The sequence below is a fragment of the Scyliorhinus canicula genome, chromosome 11, assembly GCF_902713615.1.
Source record: "Scyliorhinus canicula chromosome 11, sScyCan1.1, whole genome shotgun sequence".
In the NCBI taxonomy this organism is placed as follows: Eukaryota; Metazoa; Chordata; class Chondrichthyes; order Carcharhiniformes; family Scyliorhinidae; genus Scyliorhinus; species Scyliorhinus canicula.
Genome location: NC_052156.1, coordinates 11477115 through 11489638, shown reverse-complemented (window position 1 = coordinate 11489638; position 12524 = coordinate 11477115). Strand labels below are relative to the sequence as shown.

The following is a 12524-nucleotide window of genomic DNA, read 5'->3' as shown; positions in this document are numbered from 1 at the left end:
TGTGGCAAACAATTCTCCAGGCGAAAACGTATTTATTCTTCAGGATTTAGTTTCCTCAGCTAATTTTCAAGTCGAGATTTAGCATGAAGCTACCCAACAGTGGGAGGAAAACACTCTTCTACTGACTGAAATTGCTTGAGCCATACTTTTGAGAGCACTTCTATTTCTGGCCTCTGACAAATACATGAGATAATTAGCAAGTTCAGTATCATTTTCATCTCGGGTCTCAACGCAGAATCCAGGACTGCAATATGTGATTGTCACCAATTAGAAGGCAGAGAATCAAGTACAGTCAATTCCTGCTGAGGAAATAGCTTTTTAAAAATTAATTTACAGGATGTGGGTATTGCTGATTAGCCTAGCATTTATTGCCTTTGCTGCCCTTCAGAAGGAATTGGCGAGTTGTCCTCTTGAACAGCTGCAGTCTCTGAGGTGCAGGTATACCCACAGTGTTGTTGGAAGTTAATCCAGGATTTTGACCCACGACAGTGAAGAAATTGTGATATATTTCCAAGTCGGGGTGGTGGGTGACTTGGAGGGGAATCTCCAGGTGGTGGGGGTTTCCAGGTATCTGCTGCTCTTGTCCCTCTAGATGGTAGTGGTCGTGGGTTTGGAAGGTGCTGCCTGAGCAACCTTGGCGAGTTACTTATTTTATTCGTTCATGGGACGTGGGCGTCGCAGGCTGGGCCAGCATTTATTGCCCATCCCTAATTGCCCTCGAGGGGGCAATTCAGAGTCTACCACGTTGCTGTGGGTCTGCAGTCACATGTAGGCCAGACCAGGCAAGGACAGCAGATTTCCTTCCCTGAAGGACATTAATAAACCAGATGGTTTTTTACGACACTCGACATAGTCATCATTAGACTTTTAATTCCAGATATTTTATTGAGTTTAAATTCCACCACCTCAGGTAATCTAGCCTCCCACCCCACTCAGGACCAAGGTGAGATTAGCCGAGGAAGTCGTCACATCTTTACACTTAAGGGTCCAAGAAAAGAAAAAAATCCCATTTTTGATTCAAAAGCCAGAGTATATTGATTCAGAATTGAATTTAATTGATATTAATGAGGGTAATCACCTTCCCCTGTTTTGTGTCAACAGGCTTTTAACAGATACGTCTCTTGTCAATTATTGCATCCCCATTCCACCAACAAAAGTTTCAAATGTATTGAAAATCACCCACCTCGACATAATCTCTGAAGAGGTAGCGCCTGTATTTTTCTCTCAGTTCTTCGTTAGAAATCAAAGGAAAAGCAAAATCTTCAGGTGTTCGGAGCAAGCAGTCTTGAGCCATACAGGATATGCCTAGCAAGAGACACAGACTGGTTACTGTCAATCCTTCAAACAAAATCTGGCCGACATTTTAGAACAGAATCTGGTTCTGAAAAATAAATCTTTGCAAACCATCCAGAGACCGAGTCACCAGACCCTTAATGGAGCTCAGCTACGTATGCCATAACTTAACCTAGTAATCAGGGCTTGTGGTCACAACACGCCTGAGCACTCATCAATTCCTGACCTCAGATCTACTCCGTGTGGAAGTGTCAAGTATAGGGACCGAGGGAGATGCCCAATTTAACCTGTAGTGCTGTTCCGCTCAGTTCACAACAATATTAGTAGATACCTCGGAGAAATTTCTTTAGCCATATTGCATGTTAGGAGGAGGCGGGAGGCATTATTGCCCTTCAATTCACCTAAATTTAAACATACAAAAGCTCCATGGGGCAGAGAAGTGGAGGTGCCGGCTTTGGACTGGGATGGGCACAAGAAGAAGTCTTACAACACCACGTTAAAGTCCAGGTTTGTTTAGAATCATCTATCTTGCATCATTGACGTGTCTATATGTATGTGTTTGTGGAACCCACCTCTTCACTCACCTGATGATGGAGCTGCGCTCCAAAAGCTAGTGATTCCAAACAAACCTGTTGGACTATAACCTGGTGTAGTAAGACTTCTTACAGGGCCGAGAAGGTCGAGTGATAACAGTGGTGCTGTTCTGATAATTGCCATTAATTATTAGATTTCAGCTATTGGCAGAAGTGGGTCTCAGTGCATTTTGGAGCATCACTCAGTTGCAATGCTCATCACGGTTAAGGTCCTCATGGCACACATGGTCAAACACCACTTACGAATAATAACCACTTGGACCAGAGTCCACAACATCTTTGGCAAAGAGTCATCCAGACTCAAAACGTTAGCTCTCTTCTCCCTCCACAGTTGCGGTCAGACCTCCCGCATTTTCTGCTTTTGTTTCAGATTCCAGCATCTGCAGTAATTTGCCTTTATCTTGTGTAACGAACATCAGTAGGCCTGCTTCCCAGCCAAGAATCGGTACGAGAGAGAGGGACAAATAATTCAAAAAATACTCAAAAGATTTTCTAATAGTCATTATAATAGAGCTTCTGGTGCCCACGGATAACGGCACAAGAGTATTCGCTTTCAAAGTACTACTTGTTAAGTAAGAGAATTCCATGTATATTAACAGAAAATTATGGAAGTACTTAGCAGGTCATGCAGCACCTGTTGAGAGAAACAAAGTTAAGGTTTCAAGTCAATGTCTATTTATCAAAACTGGAAAAAACTTGGAGATTTAACTTTTCAGCAAGTACAGATGCAGGTAGGTCGAGCAGAGGTGAAAAGATAGACTTGCATTGATGTGGTGCCTTTCAAGACCTCAGGCTGTTCCAAACTGCTTTACAATAATGAAGTATTTTTGAAGTGTAGTCACTGTGCGAATGCAGGAAACGTGGTAGCCAGTATGTGGACAGCAAGCTCCCACAAACAGCAATCTGATAATATCCAGATCATCTGCTTTATGGTGTTAATTGAGAGATAAATATTGGCCAGGACAGCAGGCGTGACCCCTGCTCTTCTTTGAAATAACGTCTTGGGATTGTTTACACCGCCTGACAAGGCAGACTCAGCTCCAGTTTAATATCTCGGCTGAAAATTATACATTTGACAGTGCAGTACTTCTTCATGTACTGCGTTGAAGTGTCAGCCTAGAGGGGCCTTTGGGAGGGCAGAAGGCAGGAGTTTTTAAATGATAAAAGGAATGATAGTGAAAAGCAAAGCAAATGGTAATGGGACACGTCAAGAAACAAAAGGTGTATCTCGAAGAGGTGGTGTCCTCTTCAAGAATAGCAAGACCGGAAACATTACCAGCATCTGCTGTGTTTTAATTTTTTTTATAAAGTATGCAATCAGTAGTTATGATCTGAAATTGTTGAACTTATATTCAATCCTCTTGATCTTCCATTGAGCTTTGTTACAAGAAGGTAGCCGGCGACAGAGTGAGACCTACAAGTATTCAGAAGCTCAGGGTCACAAAGCAACCACCCAATCTAAGTTGATCTGATCAAATGTTAGCCATTGAGACATAACCCCTTCATCAGAACTGCAACATATCACAAATGAGCAGCTTGGGGTAGAAGAATATAATCATAGAAGGAAAAGGGTGAACTACAATGTAGTGTGGTGGAGAACAGCAGATGGTTAAATGGAAGGCACGGTGGCACAATGGTTAGCACTGCTGCCTCACAGCACCAGGGACCCGGGTTCAAATCCAGCCCTGGGTGACTGTCTGTCACCCCCATGTCTGCGTGGCTTTTATCCAGGTGTCCTCTCACCATCCAAAGATCTGCGGGTTAGGTGGATTGGACATGATCAATTGCCGTTCGTGTCCAGGGATGTGCAGGTTAGGTTATGGGGGATAGATGGGGGAGTGGACATGGGTGGGGTGCTCTTTCGTAAGATCGGTGCAAACTTGATGGGCTGAATGGCCTCCTTTGGCACTGAAGGATGTGGGATGCGAGATTCTATGAAATACTTGAGGTGTGAGTGGGGGAATAAATGAATACTCTAAAATCAACATTCAAGTACAGCTAGGCCATTGTGCCAAAACTCCCATTTACCCCATTCACAGTTAGCAATAAGTTTGAGGCAAAATAATGAGTTAGAAGCAACCCTGGTGAGAACAAATTTTGGCTCATACGGAAAGCAGCAACAGCAGGCAGACAGCCTAAGCAATAACAGAGAAGCAAACAGCCAAAAATAGCCACAGCTTGTGTATTACAACACTCGATCAAAGTGAGATTCACAGGAACCATTTCAGACAATTAATTTCTGGATAACATACATGAAGCTAGCAACTCACAGGAGTAAGAGGCACACTTCAACGTAACTCAATTAAAGGGAATACATCAGCTTTCAAGGCTGTATAAGAAAACAGACCATAAAATGCAACATAATTTAGGCATCGTAAAACTTTAATGAATAAATGTTTTTAATTTAAAAGAGTACATCAGTTAGCCATGTTGTTCATGCTTGGTTACAATTAAAATATTTGGAGAGAGAGAAGCTACTGATGGAAACATGCTGACATTAGGAAGCCAATATTAGGAAACAACTAAAACAAACGCTGATCTATAAAATGTCTCCTGACAGTTCCCGAAGATGGTCATTGGACAGCACTTTATGCAGATTATCTATTCACTTGAAAACAGCAAGGATTTCTTTCTATATTGGATTGCTTTACAGCTAATTTTCTACAATCAGACTATATCAAAGGTCTGCAGTACAACATGCAATCATGTAACCTGATAAAATAAAGCGTTAAAAGCACAGGAAGAAACATAACATGGAGGCTTTCAAGAAAAAGATGCAATATCTAATTTTAAACTAGTTTAGTTTCCACTGGATCAGAATATACAAATCATACTACTTGTTCCAACAGCTTTTTATCCACCTCTCCAGCTAGCATTAGGGAACAGTAAAATGCCAGTCTCTTAATAATCGGAGAGAGAAAAAGCTCAAACATCGTGCATCTCCAGTCCAGTTAATCTAAGAGGGTTTTCCCTCAATATTTCCAACAGAGCCTCAATCACAAAAACAGCAATCTTTTATTCTTTTCACCCAACCTGTATTTTAAGCATCAATTTTTTCTGCAACCTCAAAATACTATGTGCTATCATTTCTTGAGACGAGGTAGTGCATTCCGTGAAATCATTCCTTTGTTGCCCAATCAATGCCTTCCTGGTCAGCCTTCTACACCTCTCCATGTTTGGCAGTATCTATGGAGAGTTTTCTTCAGTGTCTTGTGTGGACACCATTCTCGGGGAGAGGTAAGCAACTGGTCCAAGGCCCATTCAACCACTTTCTGCAAAGCACTCTCCGACCTCAACTTTATCTTTCAAAACAAACATGATATTTCCACTCCACATCTCCCTGCTGCATGGCTGGAATCGGAAACCCACCACGAGAGTCAGAAACCTACCTCACCCTATTATTAAACGACAGATTGACAACACCCCGTTCACCTGCAACTCATTAACTCTGATCCATTCATACGTTGTTACAAGCTGGCACGGAAGACTTTGTTATTGTGACTCATCACTTGGAAAACATGAGGAAAAGAATGACACTTGTTGCCTTTCACGACCCAGGATGAGAATCTGGTCCGAAATAATCATGTTCAGGATGCTGCCGATAGCTTTTAAGGATAATTTTTGCAGCTCTTTATTTGCCATTTTGGGTTGGTAGAGATCTTTAAATCAGCGCTCAGCGATAATATTAACTTCCTGGCTATCATCAGACTTCTCATTAAATAGACCCATTAATGACTACTTAAAAACACATCCTTGGTCAGTATTTGGGATAGATTAGTAGCTTTGAAAATATTTTTAGCCCTCACCCCCAAAGTAAACCAAGACCAAAATAAACACCAAGGTCTCTGCCAATATTAGAAGAGTCAGCCAGTAACAGATATTAAAGAACCCCCAGAGCTCTTTAGGGTACACTTAGTGGTTAGCACTGCCACCTCACAGCTCCAGGGACCCAGGTACAATTCAATTCCAGCCTTGGGTCACTGTCTGTGCGGAGTCTGCACGTTCACCCCGTGTTTGCGTGGGTTTCCTCCGGGTGCTCCGGTTTCCTCCCATAGTCCAAAGATGTGCGGTTTGGTGGATTGGTTATGATAAAATTGCCCCTTCTGTCTTGGTATTTGCAGGTTAGGTGGGGTTATGGAGATCGGGCGGGTGAGTGGGCCTAGGTAGGGTGCTCCTTCAGAGGGTCGGTGCAGACTCGATGGGCCAAATGGCCTCCTTCTGCACTGAGGGATTCTATGGTTCTATGGTTAAGAGTGCAGAGTACCAGCCTCCCCGGATAGGCGCCGGAATGTGGCGACTAGGGGCTTTTCACAGTAACTTCATTGAAGCCTACTTGTGACAATAAGTGATTTTCATTTCATTTCATTTCAATAGCTGACCTCGTCTCAGGCACACAACAAAACAATTGTTTCGATTTGCCATCTCGATGCTATAAACAAGGTCAGATACTTGGGGAATCTTAGGTATGAACCCAAGTTCTGCTATCCTGCTGCCAAAAGAAATGCCTCGACTAGCTGGCTGTGTAACTGTGGGCAGATGAAGTTTCCAAAGACACATGTTGTTGCTAAATTTAAAAAGGCATTTTGGACAGAAACCCATTTGAGCTACAGACAGAAAAACTCTTGCAACATCCAAAAGCTGCGAGCTGACACCAGGAATAATGACTCCCATAAATGTTATCTTTACTGCAACATCAAGTCCTTGGACTCACCCACTCCGATGCCATCTTTCACCAGCACAGTGCTGTGCTGCTCCCAGCAACTGCGGCAGAACGGATGGTGGCAGGGCAAGGACAGCAAATTCTCTTTCCGAACTGACTGCAGGCATACACCACAATGATGAGAAGAATGGATAAACGTCTGGGAAACAAATGAAATACACAAGCTGCATTGAACCGAACATCACTTTATATTAACAGTGCTTTCCGTCTCTTAAAACGGCTGAAAACTAAATCCAGTTTGTGCGCTGCAAGCACTTACGTTTTTTGCTGTTTTCGGCTGAACTCTGGCTTCCACCAGAAGCTGAGTCGGGTTAGATTTGTGCCTGAGAGAAAGAGAATAACATTCAAGTGGCTTCATTGCCCAATTCACATCTGTTTAATTAACATTTTTCCTGGAGAGTGAGAACATGGAGTAACTGAGGCAAATAGCATAACCACATAAAAGGTCGTGAGCAAAATTGAGGCGAATAGGAAAGTTACTGTCAGCTTGGATTAAAACATGGCTTCAGAACAGAAAAGAGCAAGTCATGGTAAATGTGTGTTTTTTTAGACTGAGGGTGGTTTCCTCAAGGGACAATGCTAATATCACTGCTTTTTAAAATATGTAAATGACTTGTATATTGGAAAGAAGGTAACAGAATCACAGAAAAATACAGTGCAGAAGACGCCGCATGAAAGGCACCTAATTTGCCAATCCCAATCACCCGCACTTGGCCCACAGGCCTCGACAGGCCACGTGCTCATCCGGGTAACCCACCTCTACCACCCTCCCAGGTAGTGCATTCCAGACCATCACCACCTTCTGGGTTAAGATGTTTTTCCTCAAATCCCCTTGAATATCCCACCTCTCAACTTGAACTCGTGTCCCCTCGTAACCGACCCTGCCCATGCCCCTCATAATCTTGTACACCTCGATCAGGTCGCCCCCTCAGTCTTCTCTGCTCCAGCGAAAACAACCCAAGTCTATCCAACCTCTCTTCATAACTTAAAATGTTCCAACCCAGGCAACATCCTGGTGAATCTCCTCTGCACCCCCTCCAGTGCAATCACATCCTTCCTATAATGTGGCGACCAGAACTGCACATAGTACTCCAGCTGTGGCCTCACCGATGTTCGAGATAATTCCAACATGACTTCCTTGTCTTTGTAATCTATGCCATGATTGATAAAGACAAGGATACCATATGCCTTTGTCACCACCCCATTAACCTGTCCTTCTGCCTTCAGAGATCGATTTACAAACACACCAAGGTCTCTTTGTTACTCAGGACTTTCCAGTGTGATGCCACTCATTGAATATTTCCTTGTCAAATTGCTCCTTCCAAAGTCTAACATCTCAGGGTTAAATTCTATCTGCCATTTATCGGCCCATTTGACCATCCCGTCTATATCTTCCTGTAACCCAAGACTCTCAGCCTCACTGTTAGCCACCCAGCCAATATTTGTGTCATTCACAAACTTACTGGCCATTTTTCCCTAAAATTCCAAGGTATTCTATAAGTATATCAATGGGAAGGGGGCAACTAGGGGAAAAGTAGGGCCCATTATGGGCCAAGGGGGGAATCCGTGGGTGGAGCCAGAGGGCATTAGTATGGTGTTAAATGAATATTTCACATCTGTCTTCAAAATGTAACATTTCAAAATGTGATGATACCAAATTTAGAACAGTGGCAGGCAGTGAGGATCATACAGACTGACTGCAAAATTACTTAGATAGTGGGCAGACAAGTGGCAGGTGCAATTTAATGCAGTGAAATGAGAGGTCATGCACTTTACATTAAGGGATAGGGAGAGGCAATAATGGCACAGTTCTAAAGACTGCAGAGAAAGAGGAACCTGGGAGTGCAGGTGCAAAGGCCTTTGAAAGTAGGACATATTGACAGGGCAGTTAGGAAAACATGTGGGGTCTTGGGCTTCAGAAATAGAAACATTGAGTGAAAAAGCAGGGAAGTCAGGCTGAATTTTTAGAAAGTTCTGGTTACTGACCATTAGTATATTGCATCGATGAGGTGGATAAAGAAAAACTGCTCCCATTAGTTAATGGTGCAAGAATAAGCCGATGGCCTCCTTCTGCACTGTAAATTCCATGATTCTAAGACTTGGGGACACAGGTTTAAGGCTTATGGCAAGAGATGAGTGTGTGGGGGTATTGAGAAGAAAACATTTTTACACAGTGAGAGATAATGACCTGGAGACTGATGTCTACGGGGCTGGTGGAAGCAGATACGATGAACAATTTGAAAGGCAATTGTATGGGCATTGGAGGGAAATAAAGTTGCAGGGTGATCGGGATAAAGTGGGGGAATGAACATAGAATTTACAGTGCAGAAGACCATTCGGCCTATTGAGTCTGCACTGGCCCTCGGAAAGAGCACCCCACCTAAGCCCCATATCTCCACCCTATCATCAAAACCCAGGAACCCCAACCAACATTTTTGGACACCAAGGGTAATTTAACATGGTCAATCCACCTAACCTGCGCATCTTTGAACTGTGGGAGGAAACCGGAGCACCCGGAGGAAACCCACGCAGACACGGGGAGAACGTGTAGACTCCACACAGACAGACAGTGACCCAAGCCGGGAATCGAACCTGGGATCCTGGTGCTGTGAAGCAACCGTGCTAACCACTGTGCTACCGTGCTGCCCCATCTGCAATGGGGCTGACTGAATTGCTGTGCAGAAAGCCAGCATGGACTCATGGGCCAAAGGGCCTCCTTTCTGTGCCGTAATGAATCGAAGACTCCAAATTCAATGAAGAGTTTAATAAAAACACAAGGATAAAAGGTGGCACTATGGCTAGCACTGATGCCTCACAGCACCAGGGACCCGGATTCAATTCCAGCTTTGGATGACTGTTTGTGTGGAGGTTACATGCTCTCCCCATGTCTGGGTGCGTTTCCTCCCACAGACCTGCAGGTTAGGTTGGGTTACGGGGGTTGGTTGGGGAGTGGGCCTAGGTAGGATGTTCTTTCAGAGGGCCGGAGGAGACCTGATGGGCCGAATGACATCCTTCTGCATTGTAGGGATTCTATGGATTTTATGAAAGGAATTGATGGATATGCCAATAGGTGATTAGATGAAACGTGGTTGGAGGAGACTTGTTGCAGCATAAATACTGGTGCAAACCAGTCAGGTCAAACCAGCTGTCTCTTTGATGAAAATGCCACACAGGAACACAAGAAACACATGCTGCCTAATTCTATATAACCTTCCTATAGCCAAATCAACCCTGCAATTTGTAGGCAGATTGTCAACTGCCAATTATGCTGCTCACAAAAGACCACTCACTGCATACATGTGTGGCAGACATTACCTTCAATCACCGAGCGATTCCATTCAATAGCATATCCAGGGACTAATATAATTCTCCCTAAGAGTCAGGCAACTGTGCAAACAAACCAGGATGGACATACAAAGTAAGCTTGAAAAAAAGGAGAGATATTCCTTACCGTTCTGAAATATCGGAGGTTTTCCAATGGAAGTTAACTAAAATAAGCTTGGCCACAGATGGTTGAACCTGAAAATAGACAGAAGTGAATGAGACAAACCAGTACATTTGATAGACTAAGTCGCAAATAAGCGAAAGTGTATCAGGTCCAATGCTACTTTAAGGCTCTCATGCAACAATGATCCCTTCCACACTACGACATGCATAATACAGCTCGACTGGATGGCCAACCTGGCACAGTTAACTTGAGAACCCTTCCTTAACTGCATCCTGCAATGGCAGTGTATGACATGAATACCATTACCCCAATTACAGCTCGTGCTAACACTACTCAGCTCACTGGGGTGACGCAGTGGTTAGCACTACTGCCTCAGCACCAGGGACCCGGGTTTGATTCTGACCTTGGGTAACTGTGTGTGGGGTTTGTATATTCTACCCGTGTCAGCGTGGGTTTCCTCCGGGTGCTCCGGTTTCGTCCCACAGTCCAAAGATGTGCAGGTTAGGTGGATTCTAAACTTCCCCTTAGGGTGGAGTTGCAGGAATAGGGTGGGGGATTGAGCCTACATTGGTGTAAATTCGATGGGCCGAATGGCATCCTCCTGCACAGTAGGGATTTTATGATTTACTCTACTTTTTAAATCTTTCCCCATTCAGAACGAAAATTGTTTTTCGGTCATTCATTAACTGTGGGTACAGATGAAGAGGAGCTTTGGGGGTGTGGTGACTTGGCACAGCCATTTAGCGGATGTTCTACTCAGCAGCAGTCCACGATCTAACTGAATGGAATGACAGTCCCGTTGTGTTTGCTATCAGGGTGCTGCTGGGTGAAACATGCATTGCAGTCCCAACTGTATTTCCAACAGAAACCAAACGAAAAAACAACCACACCACAATCTGAAACCTGATTGAGGAATCTCATCCAGAGGGGTCATTGAAAACCCGCAGGAGGAACATTTCCTGTGCACGGGCTTGGAGATGGGGGCTTGTGAGAACAGGCTATCCAAAGCTTTGCTCAACATCAAGCATGCTTTTCCTCAAATCTGAAGAGTGCTCGGATTTGCTATCAGGTACCCAACATACCAACATGTTAGTATTACCAGGGACTTTATGAGGCAGACCCAGGAGAGTAGGCGGACATGAGGTGGTTTCTGGACGAGCTGGAATTTCCCAGGTGGAGGAAGCAAAGAGGCAGGCGTTGGAGGAGCCCCTGGGGCTGAGGGAGGTGCTGGATAGTATCAGGGGTATGAAGTGGGTCAGATGGGTACTCGGAATTTTAGAAGGAATTTGTGGCGGACCTGGCACCACATCTGTTGGGGGCGTTTAATGAAGCACTGGAGAAGGTGCAGTTGCCGGAGGCGTTGAAGCAGGTAGTAATCACACTAATCCCAAAAAATAGGAAGAATCCGGTGGAATGTGGGTCATATAGACGCGTATCACTATTGAATACGGATGTGAAAGTATTGGTTAAGTTGTTGGCGAGGAGGATAGAGGATTGTGTCCCAGGGGTGGTTGCAGAAGATCAAACAGGCTTTGTGAAGGGCAGGCAGCTCGCGAGTAATACAAGACGGCTGTTGAATGTGGTGATGAATCCGTCAAGAGCTCTGGTACCGGAGGTGGTGGTGTCCATGGACGCGGAGAAAGCATTTGATCGGGTGGAGTGGCGGTACTTGTTCAAAGTTTTGGGAAGGTTTGCGTTTGGCCGAGATTTGTGGCATGGGTGCGGTTGCTGAATGTGGCGCCAAGAGCAAGGGTGAGGACGAATGATATGAGCTCACAAAGCTTTGACTTATACAGGGGTTCATGGCAGGGGTGCCCGCTGTCGCCGCTGCTGTTTGTGTTGGTCATAGAGCCATTGGCGATGGCTCTCGGGGTCGGCAGAGTGGCAGGGGATAATGAGGGGACAGAAGGAGCATCGGGTGTCGCTCCATGCCGATGACCTCTTGCTGTATGTTTTGGATCCGTTGGAGAGTATGGGAAGGATTATGGGCCTGTTGGGGAGGTTTGGAGGGTTCTCGGGATACAAGCTGAATGTAGGGAAAAGCAAGGTATTCACAGTGATTGAGCTGGCACAGCGGGCTAATTTAGGGGGGATGCCATTTACGGTAGCGAGGGATAGGTTTAGGTACTTGCGGATTCAGGTAGCGAGGGAATGGACGGGGCTCCATAAGTGGAACTTAACGAAGCTAGCGGAGGAGGCCAGGGAGGATCTTAAAAGCTGGGATACACTGCACTTAACGTTGGCGGGGAGGGTCCAAGTGGGGAAAATGAATATTCTGCCAAGGTTCTTGTTTATCTTTCAGGCTCTCCCAATCTTTATACCAAAGGCCTTTTTTTCGAAAAGTGGATACAATCATCTCTGACTTTGTATGGGCGGGGGAGGTGCCGAGGGTGGGGAGGACCCTGCTACAGAGGCAGAGGCAGCGGGGGGGGGGGGGGGGGGGGGGGGGGGGGGGGGGGGGGGGGGGGGG

At 45.0% G+C, this 12524-nt stretch overlaps 1 protein-coding gene across 1 annotated transcript in view; it reads right to left on the bottom strand.

Annotated features, from left to right (window-relative positions):
* The window catches only part of arih2 (ariadne homolog 2 (Drosophila)), an 88749-nt gene that overhangs the window by 36677 nt on the left and 39548 nt on the right, over window positions 1–12524 (bottom strand). Inside the window, exons 3-6 of the mRNA XM_038812260.1 lie at window positions 10058–10125; window positions 6866–6929; window positions 6598–6745; window positions 1184–1305 (exon numbers count right to left, since the gene is read on the bottom strand). Coding sequence (XP_038668188.1) covers window positions 1184–1305; window positions 6598–6745; window positions 6866–6929; window positions 10058–10125 — 402 coding nt within the window. The remainder of the gene's footprint in view (window positions 1–1183; window positions 1306–6597; window positions 6746–6865; window positions 6930–10057; window positions 10126–12524) is intronic.